At 45.2% G+C, this 24,649-nt stretch overlaps 1 protein-coding gene across 2 annotated transcripts in view; it reads right to left on the reverse strand.

Annotated features, from left to right (window-relative positions):
• PIGG (phosphatidylinositol glycan anchor biosynthesis class G) overlaps positions 1-23,995 on the reverse strand; it is a 121,221-nt gene extending 97,226 nt beyond the window's left edge. The window contains exons 1-5 of one of the 2 annotated variants that reach the window (XM_054031688.1): positions 23,694-23,995; positions 20,048-20,253; positions 7,786-7,995; positions 5,272-5,460; positions 699-840 (exon numbers count right to left, since the gene is read on the reverse strand). In XM_054031688.1, coding sequence (XP_053887663.1) covers positions 699-840; positions 5,272-5,460; positions 7,786-7,995; positions 20,048-20,253; positions 23,694-23,853 — 907 coding nt within the window. In that variant the 5' untranslated portion in view covers positions 23,854-23,995. Of the gene's footprint in view, positions 1-698; positions 841-5,271; positions 5,461-7,785; positions 7,996-20,047; positions 20,254-23,004; positions 23,015-23,693 lie in introns of those variants that run through there. The other variant, XM_054031690.1, reaches the window with a different exon arrangement.
• Between the last annotated feature and the right edge of the window lie 654 nt (positions 23,996-24,649).

Here is a 24,649-nt window from a genome sequence, read left to right on the forward strand (position 1 = left end):
TCCTTACTGTGACAAAGTGGGGGTTCTGTCTGTACCACTTCTGAAGTGTGGATATTTTATGAAATTGTATCATGAAGTTACCGTGTCAAGGAAAGCCTACATAAATTAGCATGATTGCGTCATGTCTTCACCAGGCCAGAGATAATGGTAAGTGATCTGCACTCAACAATTGTCTATTCAGAGTAAAGCATCTTGGGACAATGGGTTTGTTCTAGATGGAAGACACTTCTTCCCCTTGTCGAAAGGGAAGGGGGTTTGAGAGCTGTGGAAAATTACATAAAGGCACAACAAAAGAAGCAGGCGACCCCAGCAGGAGTCTATAAAGGGACTCAGAGGATGAACTGGAGCTGGGGAAACTGAGCACCCAGCCAACAGCTGCTGTTCTCCAGTTGCCCAGCTCTGAAGGCAGTGCCGCCACCAGCAGCAGTGCGGAAGTAAGGGTGGTAAACCAGTAAACACGCACGCTATTAGGGCACATCAGGAATTGCAGTTCTACCAGAATCAATGTTGGAAAAAGAATGAGCAAGAAGAAATTATGGACACTTGTTCACATTTCAAAAATCCACTTGGCCAGAGATCAGAGGACCAAAAGAAGAGGTAGGTCATATCTGGGAAAACCCGGACATATGGTGACCTTACTCACAGCAGTCCTAGTGGGTAGCCAGAAAGGAGGACTCGCTAGGATCTGTGACACTTACCATTTCTCTTTTCAAAAGCAGAGCTGATAAATAGCAGAGGTGTCTGAACTTCTTCCTCTGAGGAACCTCCATGACTGCCTGTTTCGGACATCCCATGATCACCACACACAATAAGTAAGTTGGGCAAAGAAGATTCTTCTTCCTGCAACTCGCAGAAAAAAAAGGCTTCAGTAATATCAGACATGCACATGCTTCAGAAGAATTTTATTATTTTTACCATTTTAATAAAAATATTTCCTCTAATAATTTGTTTTTAAAATGGCTCTGCTTCCAGAGCAGATTAGCAGAGATGCACTCAGCAACTGCTGCCTGCAGTACAGGTACACTGCCAGCATGCCGGATTTTGACACTGCTTCCACTCTTCTCCTTCATTTTGAAGTTTTAAAGCAAGGATAGCAGAGGAAAAACCCCAAAGTTTTTTTTTTTTTTTTTTTTCCCCAAAAGAGAAAAACTGATCAAGGTCTAGTCAGCCTCTTGACGATGTTGCTAGAAAATCAAGGAGTACCACCATCAAGATTTAAGAGTTCATAAAGGAATTAAAAGATGATATAATCTAGTCTGTATCTCCTGGTAAGAAAAAAAAAAAAAACAGGATTTAAATAGATTCGAAGGACACACAGACTGAATTACCAGAACAAGTAATCGTCAATATTAATCACGTATTGTATATTAGGACAAGAACCTAAAATCAAGGTGAAGTCTAATGAACTTTTAGAAGGTATTTACATTCCAATATCCTCTTTCAATTCACTCATGACTCAGATGTCTTCAGGCAGATATCTGACACGATTTATTTTTGTTGTGGGAGGGGAGAAGCAGAGGGAGTTTAAGTGAAACCCTCCAATGAGTTAAGCTAATAAATTAAAATAAAAACTGAAGAAAAGTTATTTTGTCTTTAATGTAAAAATCAGACATGGTATATTTGTAGTCTCCAATGATAAATGCAATACTTGTTCTGTTTGAGTAAGTGGTTTTATAAGTTTTATATTTTTCAAAATGTCCTAAAGCTTTTAGGGTTATATTTGCATATTAACAACTCTATTGATTATCTATTAATGAATTATGCCAGGCCATTCCAATACCATATGGAAGGTCGTGTTCTAACTTGCACTGAAAATAGGAGTTCAAGCTCTGATGAAAATGTGGGGCAGATACTTTCACACCAAAAACTAAACTAAGCTTGAATTTTGATAAACCTTAGAGAAAATCAATATGCTTGAGTTCTAACCAATTAAAAATTGATCTTAAGAAGTCTGTTTTGAGTCTCAGGATTTTTTGGGTCCTTCTAGCTTAAAATATTGTACATACGGAGTTTGGGAGTCTTTCTGGGGTTATACTATTTACCAAAAAAAACCTTATAACTGAATCCTTAAGTGCTAACAGAAAACTTGATTTACAATAGCTACTTCTCTTTGATGCTGTATGCAGAAATCTTTATAACAATTAAAGAGTGTAACACTACTTTATTTTATGCTCTCAGTAACTTTTCCTGCATCCAAAGTTGAAGGCTAAAGCAGTGCACACAAACTGCATATTACTAGTTCAGGGGCACTTGTGAGCATTAGAAGACTTTCAACAAAGGATTAACTACTGCATTGAGAAGTTATGTTCTTCATGAAACCATACTTCAAGTTCAGCAACTCCATTCCTGAATAAACTCCGTTTCATGGAAATAATGATCTTCCTGAAAACAACTAGGGTGACCAGATGGGAAGAAGAAAATATCGGGACACATGGGGGGCGGCGGAGTCCCAGCGGCGGAGCAAAAAAAAACAACAACGGAGTCCCACCGGCAGAGGGGTGGAAAAAAAAAAAAAAACACACCAGGAGTGCGAAATATCGGGACAAATTGCGTCCCCACCAAACGTCCGTCAGGACGTGGGACAAACGCCTAAATATCGGGACGTCTGGTCACCCTAAAAACAACAGCTACCATGCTGATGATTCTGGATTTCATTAAACTGGTCGGCCAAATCAAGTGTGGAGCTCTTGAGCCAAATGAATGGTTTCAAAAGAGAAAAGGATCCGAGACAAAACAATAGCTACTCTAACAAATACAAGGATTTTCAGAGTAATCAGCTAGCTCAGGAGTTAGTCCTGTTCTTTGTGAACGGAGGCGTTGCTGTGGAGGAGAGCCTTTCCGAAACTACTAGCCTTGGAGTCAACCAAAAAAACACAACAACAAAAAACCACCTAAGTAGAACACACAACTTTCGTTTTCAGAAAAAAATCAGCTGCACTTTTGAACATTAGGATTGCAGTAGAATATTGGCTTTTGTCACATGCTTCCAGCTGTGCCCTCTGCCTAAAACAGGGGCCTTATAGAGTGGAAGGAAATTGTTTTTCTAGTCCATGAGCATTTGTGCTGTGTTACAGAGGAAAATCTTCAAAGCAGCAGCTACTTTCATGATGAAGGGATTCTTTGTGAAAGTGTCTCTTTTATTTTAGTGGAGCTCCTGAGCCAACTAGGTAGCTTTGAGGATTTTGACTTTTTTGCTGGGCACTTGCACAAAAATCCTGGGCTTCGTGAAAGTAGACACTGTTTTGGCTAGAGATTCTCTCAATCTTAAGACTAGAAAATACATAAACTGTCAGTTCAAATTTCATTACACATCATACCAACAAAAGCATAAGAGCAAGGAAATGAAGTCAAGTCATTCAATCGTTTATACTCTCGGTTCCTCCACCTAGAAACAAACTTCACCACAGACAATACACCACCATAACTCTGCCCCAGTAAGGGTAACAGCTTTCCAGGACCCACTTTCCCTTCCCACGCCATATATTAAGGAGTGTGATTCCCCAGAAAGGATAGAGGTGATGAAGGCAGAGCTATTTGTGGTGGTGCTGGTGTTGAAGTGCTGGGAAACTGGCATTCCTGCTGGGACAGAGTTAAGGTTGCAGTATGTCTACAGTAACGTACTACTGGGGGAATTCTGCGCCACTACACAAGCGCAGAATTAATGTTCCCCACAGATTTCCTCCTCCCCCTGCTGAATAATTGATTCTGAAAGGAAGGCAAAGGGAAGCTGCAAGAGGGATCATGCTGTAGTTACACCTTTTGCCTACCAGGGGCTGCTGCAACACCAGAAGAGAAGGCAGCTGGCTCTCAGGCCAGAGCAGTTGCGGAGAGGGAGGCTGCCTTCCTCACAGCGCCCTGCCTGCGGAGCCAGGTGAGGAGGCACAACATGTGGGGTGGACTGACAGAGCAGGGCACACAAGGCTGCTGGGGGTGGGTCACACAGATGGGCTAGTGGGGAGACAGACTGGGGCAGGAGCACAGGAGCTAGTGAGGGGCTAACCTTGAGCTGGGGCTGAATGGGTGTGAGGATGCAGGACCACAAGGGGGCAGAGGCAGCTATGTCTGGCTGAATGGGGAGTGGAGATGCAGGGACACATGGGGACAGGGGCAGATGTGCCTGACTGAATGGGAGAGGCTAGGAGTCAACCAGGGTCTGCATGGAGGAGGCCCCCCAACTCTAGAACAATCCCTCCTCACCCCCCTCCCAAAAAAAACCCAAGCTGTTCCACACTTCTCCCACCCACACCGAACCACCCTCCAAGTTCACTCCCAGGTTCCTTCCCAAGCAATTATTTTCCTCTCCCTCAGCTCCTCCATTACCCCTGACTCCCCCAAGCCTTTTCACTGCTTCCAAAGGGTGCAGGAAACACATTTCTGTATTGTGGATTAAATGAATTATTACTCAAAATTTTGTATTAAGATGCCTAGTAAGGAATCTATTTGTCAAAAAACATTTCCTGAATCTTTTTTGTTGTCTATATTGTTACAGACATACTTGCTGACAGGGATTTTGAAATCAATTACCAAAATGAGTGAAACTGGCATGAAGATAGTGTTATTTTGACAAATAAAATATGGTACGCAGAATTTTTAACTTTTTGGCACAAAATAACCCCAGGAGTCCAAGCACATGATGGTTCTAGTAGCAAAATAGCAGCTTTCAGTGGAATTCTGTTAGATGCTTTAACTTCATTTCCTCATTTTTGTAGCTTTGTGTTAGTTATAGCTGAACTTTCACTGAGTGTTCTTGTGTGTTAACATTGATCTGAAACATACGCACAATTGCTAGCATCGCAGAATGGAAATACATTGCACCCAAATTCAAGTTATTTAGGTCGATACTCCTTATCACATTTGATTGGTTGTGCTTGTATAGTATTGTAATCGCTTGAACATTTTAAAATAGGACCTGATCCTGCAGAGTTTTGACAGTCTTTTCTTCCTATGACTTCAATAGCAGCTCCTGGGTGCTCACCACCACTTTTGAAAAGCAGGTTATATTTAGGAGCCTAAATATGCCTTTAGGCACCTAACTTTAGGCATCTGCTTTTCAAAGTCTTGGCCAGTGTACTCAAGAACATCTGTTGTTAAAAGTTGTGAAAGTAAAATCTTTAAAAACAGAAAACATTGCTACAGCATTACATACTTCCTGGAGAGTAAGACACTCCAATTTGAAGTATACTGAAATAACTATCACCTTAGTCTTCTGGGAATATTACAGCAGTGTTAGTCTATCACTATTAGATTTGTGTCCAGAAGTAAGTGTTTCACCTTTGAGAGGAGTGAAGTATGAATCTTCTTGAGGATGTTATCCATTTCATAAAGCTTTGGTCCCACCAAAGGGCTGTTTGGTCCAGTCAGATGACCAATATGGTCCAATCCTAGGTAGTGAAGTATTAGTATATCCCAGTCTTCTCTTTTTAAGACACTATCCAAATGCCTGGTAACGTTATCATCGACCTTGTAGATGAAAGCAAAACATTTTAGAAAAATCACATCTTCCTATTCTACTACAAGTAAAGGAAAATTAAGTTGCTTCATTTGGCACCACACGTTCAAGTTCCATAGAAGTTAAGTGAGAACTGCAGGGTGCTCACCAATTTTGAAAATCATATTTGCTGTGTAAATCAGCTTGAAGCCCGGAACCTAACTGTAGGTACACAGTTTTAAAAGTCTTGGCCACCGCTTCACCCCTTTCAGCTGAAGAGACCCCAAAACAGATAAGAATGTATATATAAAAATCAAAGAAAACAGGGCTGTCAAGCCACTAAAGGGCATTCCTTTTCTTAAAAAAAGAACAGTTTAACCTTTTAACTAATTTTCCTCCCTTACTCCCCTGTCCTTCACCTCTATCTCCTTCCCTACTGGTCAGTAGGGAGTACTGTCTAATATTAACTCTTTTGTGCTTCTACTGGTTTTCATTGGAGGAGCCCAGCCCCTCCCTTCCTATTCACTCTCGATACAATTTCAAGTTTTTAAACTTTCTATTCAATTTGACAGCCTATTTTGAGTTTTACATTCATTCTAAGTTCTTCTCATTTCAAAAGTTCAATACTAACTTGTCTATTGAGCAATCAAGGCCTTGTAACAATGGAATAATACACACTGAAAACTTCAGATCATGTCAACGTTTCTAGAGGAGCAATGTGTATCTAATGTAGTTAAGTGGTGAAAGAACAATTTCCACTAACTCCTGTAGGCCTAACAAAAAAGAAGAGAGTTAGCTTTTCACACATGGAAATAGAAAATACGTATGGCAGCAGCCACCTAACGGTCTCACGGTTTACTGGAAGAAGGAATCACAACTTCCAAATATTAACTGAAATTGTGGAAGTTTTTCCAGTGTAACATTCAACACACGAAAACAAGTGACTTCAAAACTTGATTACTTCCCTCCTCCCTTTTTGCTAAAATAATCGCACGAACCACAGGAGCTATATAAAATCAATGCTTTCTAATACTATCAATACAATGGGATTAAAAATTTGGCATGGCAGATAGCACTGGTTCTAGCTTTGGTAGTCCTTTAAGCCACTAAAATCATGTCAGAAATGAAGTGGGGGAACAGAACACAGTAATTAGACTTACATGATTTTTAAGATGCAAAGAGACAACTGGCCAGGAGAGGACAATGTGTGGGGGGGGGAGGTGATAGGTGTGTGGCAGGAGACCCTGTTTTCTAATGTTCAACTGCATTAATTTCTGTTGTTGGTGATGCGTGAGAAATCAAACCTTCAACACTGACTGCACTTTTGCCACTGGTCCCAGACTTCCAACCCCGAAATCGTTCAATCCCTGCAACTGTAATATGATCCTTTAGAACAAGATGGAGAGTTTAGCACAAACAGGCTTATGTAAAAGGAACAAACCAGTGCAGTATCCTGCTTACATCTGCCACTGCACTGCCCCATAGGAGCACAAAGAGGCATTTTGTTTAAGAACCACAGTTCCTCCCAGGGCTTCTGCATTGCAATGGAATGGGTGCAGGGAAAAATAGTTTGCAGCACTCTCATGTAGGAGCTGTACATTTCCCCCATGCAGCCAGCTGGCTACCACACCCCTGGCCTTCTGCAACCAGTTGCTCAGAGGAGGGAGCCCCTGGGCTTGCTTAAGCACCCAAAGCTGCAACATGGGTAGCCTTTACAGGACTGCACAAGTGGAGGGAACCCTTCATCCCTCCTATGCCAGTACACAGCCCTGTTAGAGCACATGACAATCTAGACAAAACTGGATATTTTTGATAGTATAGCTAGGATCTCTGATCATGCAGCTAACAGACTTTTTAATATTGGTTTGTACTATGGGATAGGTGAGTGGATTGAAAACATGTCTAGCTTTGTTTAAAATTCCACAAAATGATCTAGTCTCCCACCACGACAAAGCTTTGTGGGTAAATCACATGAATATTAAAGAGGAGTTATTCACAGACCTCCTGCACATTAATGAACAAACGAAATGGCATATGTTTACTCTTTTCAAGTTAATTAGGCCTGGAAAAACTGTTTTTTTAAATGAACATCAGCTATACTAAGGGTTTTCTATTGCTCCCCCATGATTATAGTATCCAAGCACCTTCCACATGAAATTCATGGGAACAGCAAAATCCCTAGTTTCATACTGTGAATACTTTTTAAAAATAGGGTATATCAGTCCAGTTTTCAATTAGTAGCCAATGTCTTGCATACTCCAAAACATGGCCAATGGTTTTTGAGAAGAAAGTATTCACTAAAGGTTTGAAAAATGTGTGCGCTCAATATATAATTTGACTTTGTAAAAGCGTCTTACCTCAGTATAATCTGACACAAAAAATGATGTTGTTCCATCATATTCCACAAAATGCTTTGGAAACAGTTTAACCCAAGTGTCGTCACCATAAAAGATTATTCTTTTCCCAGCTGTTTTTGCCTGCCATATCAGGTTGTCTTCCAAGAGTGCTGGAGAATTAAGGTTCATGATAACATCAATGAAGCCAGGTATGCTACCAGTCATCAAGGCCTAGATAAATAAAGAAAGTAAAGTAAACAGCAGAAGCTAAGGAAACATTTGATACTTGTGTGAAAAAATAATGAGGTAAAATTAACAGTGGCCAGGTTGGGGGGGGGGGGGGGAGAAGAATCAGGCTTACAATGTCAAAGCCTAATAAATGAATTAACCCATGAATTGCCATACCAGAGTCCAGTATCCTGTCTCTGACTGTGGTCGCTGGAGTGGCTATACTGAGAATGCTCATTCAGGGCAAACTGCAAAGAATAGGGCAGATGATCCCCACAACTGGTGGTTTAATCTATAATTAGGTTTCACCAAGCTAGTAACTAAACAACTTCTGTAATGCCCTCCTGATTACCAAGAAGCCAGGACACAGTTCTCTTTAAGCAATCCAGCCTCTGGCTCCCACCCAGACAGCCAAGTCTAATATAGTGAGGGTTAAACCTTATTATATATAAAGATCGACCAACCCCAAGAGACCCGGACACATTACCCATCAGGTCAATGAATATTTCAGATCTTACCCAAATACACACTTATTGCCAGTCCTTATTAACTAAATCTAAGATTTATTAATAAAGAAAAAAAAAGTTTCTCTGGTTAAAGATCATTATACACACAGATATGAGTAAAGTCCTTAGGTCAGTTTCATAGCAGAGATGGTGAGACTGCTGATTTGTAAAAATCATTTTGAATCAATTTAAAAGGTTATAGTCCAATAGCCAGTCCATGTGCAGAGTTTGTTCAAATTCTTCCATGAAAATTGCAGAGCAGACTGGAGACCTCAGTCTTACGGGTTTAGACTTTCCAAGTCAAAGGTTAAGCAGATCTGAGATAGCAAGGAACAGGCCGGAAACTTCCTTTATAGCTTGAAGCTCAGTGGATGAGCCTCTTGGCAGCAAATGATCACAGCAGGCCTTCCTTGGATGAAGAATAGGTAATGTACACTGATGCTCTGAAGCTAACCTTTGTTTCCTAGGCATACACTGGTAACTAGTTGCATTCATTAGCATAAGGCAATTAATCATTCAGACAGTTCACAGGTAGTTTTACTATGCAGAATCACAAATTTCAAAGAGAAATTAAGGCAATAATATTACACCACCAGTATCATTTAAATGATATCCCCTTTTGATCTCTGAATCAATGGAATACAGCAATGCAACCTTATAGGCAGGAACAGGAATTTAGCACCTATAAGCTAATTAGATCATGTTAAAATTTTAACAAGATATAGGTAAACAGACAAATACAATTACTATCTACTTTTAAACCTCTAACAATACAGACCTACATACCTAGGACTCTAGTCTATGTAACATGGCCCCTACAAGCAGTGGCCCTGTTTACCATTTCAATACTCTTCTAATATGTCCTCCTAAGGGTTGCTTTCAGGTCAACCAGCCTCCTGGTTCCTTAGCTGCTAGTTCAGCATCATAACAAATTGCCATACCAGAGGGCATCTAGTCCTGTACCCTGTCTCTAACATTAGCTACATGAAGGTACAAGAAATCCCATAATAGATCATTTTCCCCTAGGGGAAAGCCCAGGCAATAGTTGTGTTTAAGCCCACACGGACACAGCCCATAGTAAAAGTTTCTACACTTGCATCACGTAAGGATAAAAAAAATTTACAATTCATAACAATGTCATTTAAAAAAAATCCTACTTAGCTCTCGGCCTCAATTAGGGACAGGAACATTCATATACTATGCTCTGAGTAGCAACAAAAAAGATTCCTGATTTAACCGATTTTGTGGAACCTTGCCAAATGTTAAGGATGAGTCAATTAAAAAAAAAAAGTTCTAATACATTCAAAAGAGGGAACAAAATTTAGGAATAAGGGAAAGGTGTATTAATCATGGATGGCAAGAGTTTCTAAAGAACAGTCTAAAAATAAATATTTGAGGGGGCACAGAAGTTTTCAAACATCAGCCCACAGACAGCTGCCAAAAAACATTTGCAAAGTGAGAAAGTTTCAGCCCAAGGAAGCAGAAGCCGCCTTGTTTTCATGGAAGTAAGTGTTTACAGTGATAAAGTATTGTTTATGCCTCTGCTGGTCTACAAATATCAGACTGTTAGCCAAAGCAGAGAAAAGTACAGCCCTCCCCAAGGATTCCAATATAGGTACAGAAGACTATTTATGTATTGAATTATTTTATTGCATTTAATTTTTTATTCTAAGAACAGAAATAATGGTCTACAATTGACAACGCACGTTTGGCTAGGAAGTTGCTGTATCTTGCAATGTTGTTTTCTTTATGTTTGCATCTTTTATAAAGCTACAGTTATCTGGGCAGAAGCAGTGGGATTCTTTGATGTTAAGTGTACTCAAACTTTTTATCTGACATGAAATAATTTAAGACAGCCTCCAGGTTTGTGTACAAATAGCATGAATCAGGAGGGAAAAATTCAAGTGATTAAGAGTTTTACTATGAATGAAATGCTAGGATCCTACCATTTTCTTTATATTACAGTCTATAATATTGTTGGGTAGTTTTGCAGACTTACTGGTCTGCTGAGCACAGCAACACCGAACACAAGTTATTCTCTGCAAATTTCCATTTTAGAGTAAAAAGTGTATGCAAAGCACCACGGTTACCAACAGTCAAATTATCTACCCTAAAAATGAATCATCACTACGCAGTTGAAACTGAACAAGTTTGAGACCCAGCTAGAATATACCGATGCTAAATCCACCTGTATGGGCTTCAGATCCAGATAACTAATGCTGCTATGATCATCACTGGTTCCAAAAAAAAGAGCCAAGCAGCCCTGGATTTCTGTTAACTTAACCATCATTGAACAACATCACATTGCTTCTTTGAGAAGAGATATGGTCATATCGTATCCCAAACTGTGGTCGCAACTTTGACCAGAGTCCCAGGGGAGACAACTGAGGTCACTCAATTAGGGTGAACTGCAAAGAATGGAGGAGACAATCCCCAAAGCTGGTGGATATTCCAATACTTAGATTTACCAAGCCAGCACAAAACAGCTTCTGTAATACCTCACTGGTTACCCAGAAGCCAACAACACAGTCCCCTTAAAGTAACCCAGCCTTAGGCCTCCACCCAGACACCCAACTCAAATCATATAAAAAAGTTCTACCAATCCCAAAGGATCAGACACATTACCTCCCAGATTAATGGATATTTCAGATCTTACCCAAATACACGCTGACACCCAATTCTTATTAACTAAACTAAAATGTATTAAAAAAGAAAAGAGTGTTGGTTAAAAGATCAATATACATACAGACATGAGTACAGTTCTTGAGATTAGATCCATAGTGGAGATGGTGAGCTTTGTAGTTGCAAAGAGTTATTTCAGAAATAGTCCATAGGTTATAGTCCAATGTTCACATTCAGGGCGATTCCAGATTAGGACTGGAGATCTCAGTCTTGGGTTTAAGTTTCCCCTGCATGAAGCATCAAGCAGATCTGAGATAAAAAGGATTGGGACCCAAGGCACAGCTTGGAGTCCATAGGCGAACAATAGGCACTCATGGGCCCTCTGAAAAGGACCCATTTCCTAAGCATCACCAAAAATTATCTACACAGATTAACATAAAGCAATTGCCCATTTTCCATCAGTCTCAGGTGATTCGCTATACATTTCAAAGAGACGAACACAGCGATAGCCTAGATTTACAGTTCATTTAAACAATATTCCCTTTTGATCTCTGAATCAATAGCTATAGTGAGACAGAAACTGTCTGTTTATATGGGGGGGCAAACAGCTGTGCATATCTCTCTATCAGTGTTATAGAGGGTGAACAATTTATGAGTTTACCCTGTATAAGCTTTATACAGGGTAAAAAGAATTTATTTGGGGTTTGGACCCCATTGAGAGTTGGGCATCTGAGTGTTGAAGACAGGAACACTTCTTAAGCTGTTTTCAGTTAAGCCTGCAGTTTGTGGGACATTGTTCAGACCTCGGTCAGGGTTTGTAGCAGGGCACTGAAGTCCCAAGTTGGCAGGGAAAGCGGGCTCAGAGGTAGTCTCAACACGTCAGGTGGCAGTCCCCAAAGGGGTTTCTGTGACCCAACCCGCCACATATACGCATACAATTAGTATCACCTCCAATTCTCTAACAATACAGGGTTGCATTTCAAAGTTCTAACTTATCTAGCATGGAGTGGCCTTAATTACCATTCACACACTTTTCTAACATCTCTAATGGTTGACTCTGGGTCAATTAGCCTGCAAGCTGTTTAACCCTTTCTGGCTATGTATCACAGCAACAAAGCCACACACACTGACTGCAAAGCTTTTATGGAAGCCAAGGCTATCGCTCTCGAGAAGTTTCAGCCAGGAACAACATTGCTTCCTTATATAAACATTTGCACAACCTTACCTATGAGAAAGGTCATTCATTCAGAGTTTGTAGCAATGATGTTACAGAGTGCTGGCTTCTAAAATCTCTGGTAACTTCTAAAAGATGGGAAGGTCCTCAGGTCATACTCAATATGCTCTTTTCAGTTATAAATCCACAGGCCAGAGCATGAAACAGGCAAGATGGAGATATTTCCAGGGTCTTTCATAGCCTTTGTCATGTGGATGGTGGGACGTTACACCCCATATTCTTATGGAAATATGCTTATGATAAAAATGTGGCATAACATATTTTATACAAGATGGGTCTTGTAAGGTATAATTGGAAAGGTTATAATTTACTGAATGTGATTATCCAATTTGTATGCATGTATCATTTCTGTATCTAAAGTTAGGAATATTGACTATGTAACAATTACAATTGGGTGTGTTCTTGTTTTTGTTTATTATTAAACTCAGTTTGTGCAATTTATAACCGGGGGGAGGGGCGGGGGGGCGCACGGGAGGGTAAGAAGTTGAGCGTATCTTCCTCCACATTGAGAGAGGGGGGAAATTTATGAGCTTATGTTGTATAAATTTCTCTACAGTGCAAGACAATATAATTTTGGGTGTACTTTCCAGAGGGGAGCTGCACTTGAATGCTGGGCCATTTCCTAGCTGAATCTTCTCAGAGAGAGCTGTTTCCAGACTCTGAGATTCTACAGCTGGTGCATCCCTACCAGTTTGTGTGTGCTGCCAGAGGCCGGAGAGCCTAATTCAGCAAAACAGAGAGAGGGAGCACAGGCTAGTGGAGCAGGCAGGCTCAGTGACCTCCCAGTACATCAGGTGACATTCCAGGAAGGGCGTCTAACCCATCACAGATGGAATTTTACTGTCCCAAACAAAGCTCACAGTTTCAGTTTGTGGTAAATTATTGGCACAAGATGGAGTCCAGGGTCATGCGAGCAAGTCACATTCCCTTACATGGCTTGCTGACTCTCAGGGGCAGCCAACCCATATTCTGGCTGGGGCATCCACAGGAAGGCTCCCCAGGCAGGATGAGCTTCTTCTATGGCCCACTGTGAGAGTTAATTGCCCTTGAAGGGCCATCAACATAAAGCTGTCTGGTTTCAATGTAGATTTTATCTGGTGAGTGTTACCCCCACAAACATACATCTGGGATGCAGATATATATAGCCAATATTCATAACTTCAGACACAGTGATGATACATGAATTTAAACAGGATAATCATTTTTAGCACACCATAACTTTTCCATTGACACCTTACATCAGGAATGGGCAAACTACGGCCTGTGGGCCGAATCCGGCCCATGAGCCATTTTAAGCCGGCCCGCGAGCTCCCGCTGGGGAGCGGGATCTGGGTGTTCCCCCGCTCCGGTGCTCCAGCCGGGGCACAGGGTCGGGGGCTGCACCAGACGGCTCCTGGAAGACACAGCATGGCCCCGCTCCGGCTCCTATGAGCTCCAATGGCCCCCTCCAGCGCTCCAATGGGAACTGTGCCTGCGGACAAGGCAGAGTGCAGAGCCGCCTGGCTGCACCTCACCTAGGAGCCCGAGAAGGGACATCCCGCTGCTTCCGGGAGCCGCTTGAGGTAAGCACCGCTCGGAGCCTGCACCCCTGAGCCTCTCGCCTCAACCCCCTGCCCCAGCCCTGATCCCCCTACTGCCCTCTAAACTCCTCAATCCCAGTCCAGAGCACCCTCCTGCACCCTAAACCCCTCATCCCCAGTCCCACCCCAGAGCTCTCACCCCCTCCCACACCCCAACCTCAATTTTGTGAGTACTCATGGCCCGCCATACAATTTCTATTCCCAAATCTAGTCCTCGGGCCAAAAGGTTTGCCCACCCCTGCCTCACGATATACTTTGTACAAAAGTTTTGTTTCAATTGTCTAACGGTGACAATTATCAATGATACACATGGTCATATTTCAATCAGACAGCATCACAATCCATAACAAAGGTTAATGGAAATAGGGCAGCAGGAATCTGTGGAATTCCTGCGGAACTGTTAAAAAGCCCAGGGCCAGCTGTTCTTTTGTGCCTCCAGATGCCATCCAATGTTATCTGGGGGCCAGCGTCAGTCCTGTCCAACGGGCAAAAAGGCATTATTTTATCGCTGTGGAAAGATTGTTTTAACTATTGTGGCATAACTAGCCGTCGCTGGGAAAGTTTTTACTTTGGTCTTGTTGGCCCAAGCTGCTGATATATTAAGGAGCAAGAGAAGACCACAACAAGCTGGCTTTACTCTTGGCTGTTCCATGACGGAACAAATTTGACAGCTTGTTGAGAAAACAAGAGAATTCAAGCACCCCATTCACATTGTATTTGTGGATATCAAGGCAGAGTTTGACTCTGACAGGGAATCACTCTGGCTGACCTTGAAACTCGCAGGCCTCTCTGACAAGTACTGTAGAACATTCCAGCTCTTAAATGACAACTCCTCAGGCTGTGTTCTTGTAAACAGGAAAAGAATCGCCTTCTTGCAAATTAGGTCAGATGCTCAACAAGGATGTCTCGCTGCCCCAGAACTCTTCAATGCCATCATAGACCATGAGCTTGACCACACACTAAGTAAATGTCATTCAGGCATACGCATTGTAAGGAGACTGGAATAGCCCTGAAACAGGCCATACCCTGAGACACTCCTTTTTCCCTGCGGTGAGGACCTTTACCCTTTCTTGTTTTTAATGTTATCTTTTTAGTATGTGTTTCAGGTTTTCCAGCAATAGGGGGAGCCATGATTAGGGCATGCCTGTCATAGGGCGCATGTGTTGCCTATAGTATATAAAGTGTGTTAAAAGCTTCTCTGTGGGGTGTAGTGAAGTGGTGACAGACTCTAGACAGAGAAACAGATTCATCTGACTGCAGCCAGTATGCCTCACCAGGCCACCCGGCAGGAAGTGAGATTTTACTTACTCACTATAATTGTAGCCTATGATCATGTATTTAGGTCTCACTGTAGTATTCAACAAATTGTTAAAGCCACCTGGTCTCTCTCGAACTTGAATGAATTGCTCTGGGGGAAGGGCAGTTCGTAACAGCCTAAAATACAAAGAACCTCACTGACGCTGATTTTGCCAGCAACACAGCACTAGTCGTTGAATCAATGGACAAGCTGACTGCAGTACCTTAACCCCTGGAAAGTTCACTTGCAAAAGTCGGCCTGAAAATTAATTGGGGCAAAACCAAAATTATTCTAGTTGGCAACTTTGAACAGGCTGTGGGCTCTAGCATTTAGTGGATGACCACCCAGTACAGATTGTCAGCAATTTCACCTATCTGGTCTCTGTTTTGGATAACATGGGCAGCAAAAGAACTTGAAGCTTACACTGCAAAAGTGTTGTCACTAATGGGGCGCTTCATCAAGAACGTCTTGCAAACCAAACATCTTGATCAGTAGAGACAAGATGGGGACGAGGATATACAATGCTTCGATGGCCTGAATCCTGACCTATGGGACTGAAACATGGCCCCTCACTGTTTAGATTGAAGAGACATTTGGACGCCACTCAAATGAAGCATCTCTGAGGACTGAAAACATAAAATGGTTCAAATTCAAGTCAAATGAAGAGAGACATCTTCTAACTAATTAGGTCCCGCTCTCTCAAACGGTCGCTCAATGCTCTCTAAGGTAGTATGGTCATTTTCTCTGAATGCCTACCAATCTTCCCTGTGAGAATCATCTTTGACTTGAATCCAATGAAAGCAGGATGGAAAAGACACACACAGGCATCCCCAGAAGACCTAAAATATGGTGGTTGGACAGCATCAGACACCTGTCCGTAGCAGGCATTCTACCTTGTAATTCACCAGGTTTGGTTCAGGACAGAACATAATGGAGGCCTGTAATGCATTCTGTGGCGTCTATGCTGCATAGACAGCATGAGAACTAACTACCTAGCTATGCAACTAGAAGGGATGCAAGCTTTTTAATTTTTTAAACAAACATTTGATTCTGCAGAAGAATAAAGACCCTAATTCCACAATTGCCATGGAATTTTGAGGACAAGGAATTTCAACAACCCAGCTGGAAAAGAAATTTGAGAAGTTAGTTCCCTCCTCATGTAATATTTATTCTGTTTAATTTTAACTTTTGTTCTTTGAAACAAAGCTTCTATACAGCATACATTCCAATACTTTGGTTGCCTGATTGGAGAGACATTTTAAAGTCATATTATTAAAAAAAAATAATAATAATCTTGGTTTCAAAAGACAGTTATGGTTGCTAAGTGACTATAGAGTTTCTTACCAAATTATTTACATAATTTAAGCACTAAAAGCAAAAGAATGAATAGTTAAGTACATAAAGCTTACACAACTCACAAACATTTTTATCTAATACAAAGAAATGCTTGAACTCTGACTTAAAGATTTCAACATCTTGATTTCTGCATCTTTTAACAGCTACTGTTCGGACAATATATTTAAACAATTGATTACATTTGTCATGAAGTACTCACAATTGCTGTTTGAGACTTTGGGAGTTTAATTACAGTGAGTATGACAGTGAGCCTGGGCACCCCTAGATAACAACTGGCAGATGGCACACCATACTATAACTCACATCAGGCCTGACACACATTGCCCCAACACACGGTTGTCGTAATCTGTATTTAAAAGGTGTCACGTGAAGGATCATATGCAACCTGGTAACATGCTGGTTCCAAAAATCACTATGTGGTGTAGGTACAAAGTGTACAGAAAGAGTTTGAGACGTGCACTGGAAATAGGTTCCTAATATATGTTTCGCACGAAGCACATAAGCCCAGCCTGCCCTAGACCAAGGAATGTGCACTTATCTAATCAGTGTAATCACAGGCAGAGGACAATGCATTCACCTTTATATATAAAGGTAAACAAAGCCATCAAGCTAAACAAGCAGGGGAGAAGACCGCTTAACAATCACACCATGGGACCCAATCTGCACCCCAGGAAATCTTCATGGCTCTTTAAACAGAGACAATTAACTAATATAAGTGGGAACAGAGATGTTTTAGTTATCCATCATTGAAGGGACTCAGGGTTCAGTGCCCTGTGAGCCTATGAAAGCTGAATCCTCTTGACCTGGAAGAAAAGAATAGCAGGAAACTGACCCAGACTTTAAAGTGAGAAGGGACCATCATGATCATCTAGTCTGGCATCTTGCACATCGCAGGCCCTAGAACCTCACCCACCCACTCCTGTCATAAACCCTTAACCTCTGGCTGAGTTACTGAAGTCCTAAAATCTTGATTTAAAAAAACTTCAAGTTACAGAGAATCCACCATTTATTCTAGTTCAAATCAGCAAGTGACCCATGTCCCATGTTGCAGAGGAAGGCAAAAAAACCCAGAGTTTCTGCCAATCTGACCTGGGGGAGAATCTGACTCCAAATATGGCGATCAGTTAGACACCAAGCATCTGGGCCAGACACCTGGGAAAGAATTTTCAGATGCAAGTCAGAGCCCTCCCCATCCAGTGTCCCATCACCAAGGGTTGGAGATATTTTCTAATAGTCATCATGGATGGGCCATAGGTCATTGTAGGCACTTGATCATACCATCCCCTCCATAAACTTATCAAGCTCAGTCTTGAAACAAGTTAGATTTTTTTGCCACTACTACCCTTGGAAGACTGTTCCAGAATTTCACTCCTCTGCTGGCTAGAAAGCTTCATCTAATTTAAAGCCTAAACTTGTTGATGGCCAGTTTATAGCTATTTGTACCAGTGCCAACATTGGCCCTTAACTTAAATAATTGCTCTCCTTCCCTGGTATTTATCCCTCTTTATTTAATCGACACCAACCATATCTCCCCCTCAACCTTCATTTTGTTAAGACTAAACAAGCCAAGCTCCTTAAGTCTCCTGCACAGAGGTTCTCCATTCCTCTGATCATCCTAGTAGCCCCTCTCTGCACCTATTCCAGTTTGAATTCGTCTTTCTTAAACATGGGAGACCAGAACTGCACCCATAATTCCACAGGAGGTCTCACCAGCGTCTTGTATATTGGTAATAACGCTTCCTTATCTCTACTGATGCATCCGAGGATTACATTAGCCTTTTTCACAGCCGCATCACATTGGCAGCTCAGAGTTATCCTGTGATCAACCAATACACCCAGGTCTTTCTCCTCCGTTGTTTCCAACTGATATCTCCCCAGCTTATAGCAAAAATTCTTGTTGGTCCCTAAATGCATGACTTTGCACTATTAAATTTCATCCCATTTCTATTACTCCAGTTTTCAAGATCATACAAGAGGACTTTCTGACCTCCAGGAGGGAGCATTCCATGCTGAACCATCCCTTTAAATCCTTGTAAGATTTTTGCTTTCTCTTAAGGCTAGTCTACACTACCCGCCCGGATCGGTGAGTAGAAATCAAGCTCTCGGGGATCAATTTATCGCATCTCATCTAGCCGGATAATCGATCCCGGAATCGACACGCGTACTCCCACCTCGTCAGGATGAGTAAGCGCTGTCGACGGGGGAGCCGCGGCGGTCGATTTGCCACCGTCCTCACAGCGGGGTGAGTAGAATAGGATACGTCGAATTCAGCTATGCTATTCACATAGCTGAATTTGCATATCTTAAATCGATTCCTCCCCCCCAGTGTAGACCTAGCCTTAGTAACTTGTCTGACATGCTTGTTCATCCACTTTGATCTGCAACCCTTCCCTACAATTTTTTTCCCCTAGCTTGGGATGTAGGCTCCAGATAGTTTCTGCAGCTATGACTTAAAGTAATTCCAAGCCTGCTCCACATTCAGATCTTCGAGTTCTTCAGTTCAGTCCACTTCCCTAAGTAATACCCTTAATTTTTTTAAATTGCCCTTTTGAAATCAAGGACCCCAGTTACTGACCTGCTTTGTTTATCCTTCCATTTAGCTGAAACTAAACTAACTCATGATCACTCCAATCAAGGTTGTCCTCTACAAGTTCTTCTGTGAGGTTCATGCTACTTACCAAAACAAAATTACCTCTTCTTGGCTTGGTGACTATTTGGTGAAGAATCTGTCAGCTACCACATCCAGGAATATCTGGGCCCTACCATTATTAGTAGCACTTGTCCTCCAATCTATATCTGAGAAATTAACATCTTCCATAATCACACAATTCCCAGAAGTATTTATTTCATTAAAAATATTAAAAAGGTCTCTATGCATATCGAATCCTGGGAGTCTGAAGCAGACCAAGTAATATAGGCCAGAAATCTGTTTAAACAAAGATAGTAACTTGCTGAAATTAAGTTTTAGTCACCAGAAAACTTATTTTGTTTTACTTGTAACCACACTTGTTTCTTTTATTCTTATTTATCACTTAAATCTCTGTTCTTTGTAAATAAGCTTATACGGGTTTTATTATAAAAAAATCTCTGTCGTACATTACAGTGAATTTTGAGTCTTCAACTAAACTAGTAAGCTGCTGTGCGCGCTCTCTCTTTGGAGGCAGTGAACTTAACTTCTAACAGTGGCCAGTGAGAGGGACTGGACACTGCAGAGAGATGTCTCTGGGGAACTTGTGAATTGGAGTTTGTTGATTGTTACCTGCAAGGAAAGATTTGGACTGACAAGCTAGATGAAGTGGCGTGTCAAAGCAGCAGCAAAAGGTCTCTCCTGCTGAGGTTGATTGGGGGAAATGCTAACTTGCATCCCTGGCTGGGTAGGGCACAATGATACTTGGGAGCAACCAGGATCAATGACTAAGAAATTACAACACATTAAGATAACCAAAATGGGACTGCTTACCTTAATTCGAGGCATGGTGACAGTGGGTGGCTTCGCTTCAGCAATGAAACTGTGGCATGTTCCTTTTTCAACAAGTTGTGTAGTGTAGGGCATGAACTGTTTACCCTTTGATCCAAACACAAAATCATCTCTCAAAGCATCTATCAACACAACGACCGCTTTTTTGAAAAGGGGTGATGGAATCTTGGTCCAATTAGAAGTCACTCCTAAAATAAATGTAAACATAAAATGTGTAGAGCATCAATGCAAGTTAAGGGTCCACAACAAAAATGATCAGCACTTCACATAAGACTTCTGCAATAGTTGTAATTGCCAGTGACTGCAATTTAAAGTTAGAAAGTCAGCCCACGTTTTCAAGATTTGAAATTCCAGTCTAGTACATCGCTACCTCGATATAACACGGATTCAGATATAACGCGGTAAAGCAGTGCTCCAGGGGGGCGGGGCTGCACACTCCGGGGGACCAAAGCAAGTTCAATATAACTCCATTTCACCTATAACGCAGTAAGATTTTTTGGCTCCCGAGGACAGCGTTATACCGAGGTAGAGGTGTACCAGTATTTGACTGTGCATGTTCTGGTTTTCACTGTAAACAAGACAGGACTGTACTGTTTTTAGTTCACCTGCAGCTGGAATCTATGTCTATCCATATCCACCTTGGCTTCATGAAATCAAAAGATTCAGTCCACGTGGTCTTTAGTCTGACTTAGGTCCCGATAATGCACTGACCAGTAGTGGTGCCCATCGTTGAGGGGAAGTGCTAGATGTAGTAAGTAGAAATTGGGTAAAACGCCTTGTGAGCCCTCTAGTGGCTGCCACTGCATTTCATGTTTTAGAAGCCAGCTTGTAGTTTTTATATACAACTTCCTTGTATGTTGTGTATATTTAGAAAATATGGTTATCTGGAATCCTATTGTGCCTGTGCTTTTATATATGGTTATGTAAAGAACAAAATAGATAGGGATTCAACTGAAACAAGTACTAATCATATGGTCTTACACTTCACAGACAGGGGCAATGTAACAAGAGCAGTCAAGTTTCACAGAAGCAAAAAGCTGTGGCAACAGCCCCACTTCCACCTCCTTGTGGGGAGCTAGTGGTCCAGTCCCATTCCAGAGAGGCACAGGGAGGAGGTGAGCCTGTCCTATCCCCTGGGGAATAGGGGGGTTGGTGGGCTAAGGTGTGTGTGTGGGGGGTCTCACTGATGGCTGGCCCAGAGCAGACATTTGAGCCCAGTTTGCTCCATGCTCAGCTCTGGCCCAGGCTACCACTGCTGCTCCTTGTCCAGCTGATAGGAAGACAAAGGACCAGTCAAATTAAACTTTATTTTCTTTCCTCTGCCAATGCCTCAGCTCCTGCTGGGTTTATTCTCTCTCATGAATCATAAAACCAAATAAACCAAAAAAACCCCAAACACTTGGGCTCCTGGATCTTGTTTTCCTGCTTCCAGCCCAAAGCAAACTTTTAAAGCCAAATTCTAACCACCTGTAAAAGGGATTAATAATGGAATTGCTGTCAAGCTGTTAATTAGAACAATATGAATGAAGCTGTTATAATAAAAGGTACGGGGACTATGGCAAACATAGGTGACCTGTGATGGAAAGGAATTAATGTCTCAAATGAACATGGATGAGTGTGATCCATGTACAAAAATAGTGCAAGGAGCGAGGGCAGACTCTCCATGTGCACGTACTAATGATGCACCCAAGGATTTTCAATAATTAGATCTGACAAGGTTGGTTAAGAAGGAAAAAAAAGTGAGCAAGGGCCCAGGAAGGCAGGGGATGGGGGCACGATTACCTACGCAGGTTACCTGGGCCGAGCAGGGGATTGGAAGCAGAAGAGGGGCTGGTTACCTGGGCCAAGCTGGGGTAGGGGAAGTGGAAGAGGAGCTGACTACCTAGGCAAGGCCAGGAGGAAAAAGAAGGGTTGAGGGGAATTGGTCACTTGGACCGGACCAGACCAGGGAAAGGAGGGGGGACAGGCTGCTTACCTAGACAGGGCAGTGGAAGGAGTGAACAGGGAGGACGGTGGCAGGAGAGATGATTATACCTAAGTAGGGCGATTAACTGAGCCAGGCAGCAGAAGGAGGGACCGAGGGTTGCCCCAGCCGAGCAGGGGGGTTGGGGGAGGGGCGGGAGGTCTTGGTATTTAGGCCAGCCGAGGGAAGGGGCGGGCCGGATAACCGGGCCAGGTGGGGGATAGGCGGGCCAATTACCTGACCCAGACATGGGAAGGAGAGAACAGTGGGGGGTGGTTACCTGGACCAGGCGGATTACCCGGGCTAGGGAAGGAGAGGACGACGGGAACGGGTTACCTGGGCCAGGCGGGGGAAGGGGAGAACGATGGGGGCAGGTTACCCGGGCCAGGCGAGGAAAGGGGCAGGTTACCCGGGCCAGGGAAGGAGAAGACGGCGGGGGCAGGTTACCCGGGCCGGGCGGGGGAAGGGGCAGGTTACCCGGGCCGGGCGGGGGAAGGGGCAGGTTACCCGGGCCGGGCGGGGGAAGGGGCAGGTTACCCGGGCCGGGCGGGGGAAGGGGCAGGTTACCCGGGCCGGGCGGGGGAAGGGGCAGGTTACCCGGGCCGGGCGGGGGAAGGGGCAGGTTACCCGGGCCGGGCGGGGGAAGGGGCAGGTTACCCGGGCCGGGCGGGGGAAGGGGCAGGTTACCCGGGCCGGGCGGGGGAAGGGGCAGGTTACCCGGGCCGGGCGGGGGAAGGGGCAGGTTACCCGGGCCGGGCGGGGGAAGGGGCAGGTTACCCGGGCCGGGCGGGGGAAGGGGCAGGTTACCCGGGCCGGGCGGGGGAAGGGGCAGGTTACCCGGGCCGGGCGGGGGAAGGGGCAGGTTACCCGGGCCGGGCGGGGGAAGGGGCAGGTTACCCGGGCCGGGCGGGGGAAGGGGCAGGTTACCCGGGCCGGGGCTGGTTACCCGGGCCGGGCGGGGGACGGGGCTGGTTACCTGGGCCGGGCGGGGGACGGGGCTGGTTGGCGGGGGACGGGGCAGGTTACCCGGGCCGGGCGGGGGACGGGGCAGGTTACCCGGGCCGGGCGGGGGACGGGGCAGGTTACCCGGGCCGGGCGGGGGACGGGGCAGGTTACCCGGGCCGGGCGGGGGACGGGGCAGGTTACCCGGGCCGGGCGGGGGAAGGAGAGGACGGCGGGGGACGGGGTTACCCAGGGCGGGCGGGGGAAGGGGAGGACGGCGGGGGACGGGGCTGGTTACCCGGGCCGGGCGGGGGAAGGGGAGGACGGCGGGGGCCGGGGCAGGTTACCTGGGCCGGGCGGGGGAAGGAGAGGCCGGGCGGGGGCCGGGGCAGGTTACCTGGGCCGGGCGGGGGAAGGGGAGGACGGCGGGGGACGGGGCAGGTTACCCGGGCCGGGCGGGGGAAGGAGAGGACGGCGGGGGACGGGGCAGGTTACCCGGGCCGGGCGGGGGAAGGAGAGGACGGCGGGGGACGGGGTTACCTGGGCCGGGGCGGGCGGGGGACGGGGTTACCTGGGCCGGGCCGGGCGGGGGACAGGGCTGGTTACCCGGGCCGGGCGGGGGAAGGGGAGGACGGCGGGGGCCGGGGCAGGTTTCCCGGGCCGGGCGGGGGAAGGAGAGGACGGCGGGGGACGGGGCAGGTTACCCGGGCCGGGGCAGGTTACCTGGGCCGGGCGGGGGCGGCTCAGCGGGCGGGGCCCCGCGGGCCTCTCTCCGGGGCAGGGATCGCGCGGGCAGCGGGAAGAAGCCCCGGAGGAACAGCCCCACCCCGAGCGCCTGCAGCAGGAGGCAGCCGGCGGCGAAGACCCCCGAGCGCAGCCGCATCCTCGGCGCTGGGGCGGCCCCGGCCCAGCCGCGCTCCCGGCCCGTCCGGCTCAGGTGAAGGGGGCGGGGCGGCCCCGGCGCGGCTCGGCTCAGCCAGCCCTGCGATTGGCTCGCGACTAACCAACCGGCAGCCTCCGCCTGCAAAACAAACCGAACCTCCGCGCTCCACCGGCCCGAGCCCGGAAGAGCCCCTCAGAAAACTACAGCTCCCAGCAGCCCCTTCCACCGTCCCCTGCTCTATGGAGCGGTGCAGGGTTCAATCCGCGTTGCCCCTTCCCCCAACCTTGCCCAGCCGTCTTGTAGGGACTGGGAGGAGTCACTGGTGTTGCCTCCTGGTCCTTGCAGCCCCACAGCGGCGGCTGACATTTGCCTCCCGCCGGGGCCGGGGGCAGTGAGCGGCTGCGTGGCCAAAGGCACTGGCCATGCGTGTGACTGTCTACGCTAGGGCCAGCCAGCTACACGCACGTGCCTTCCGGGGCCTGGCAGTAGGTCCTGACACGTGCCCAGCACGTGTTAGTGAACAAGGGCAAGCGAGGGAGAGGGTTGTGCTGGGCACGCAGCAGCAAGGGGCAAGGGCAGAGAAATCTGGGCAAGCGACAGCCCAGCTGCGCTCCAGTCTGAAAGGAACCAAGCAGCACCCAGTTCCCTGGACACTACCCGGCCTGCGGGGAACGGGATTGGGAAAGAAGAGGCTAGAGGACATAGCCAGCAGTGTCAGCCCACCACCCTGGAATCTTCTTTCAAAGGGGATTTTGCTCACTGCGAACTGAATTAGTTTTGTGTATTGTTCATGTGC

Source organism: Malaclemys terrapin, chromosome 6, assembly GCF_027887155.1.
Source record: "Malaclemys terrapin pileata isolate rMalTer1 chromosome 6, rMalTer1.hap1, whole genome shotgun sequence".
NCBI lineage: Eukaryota > Metazoa > Chordata > Testudines > Emydidae > Malaclemys > Malaclemys terrapin.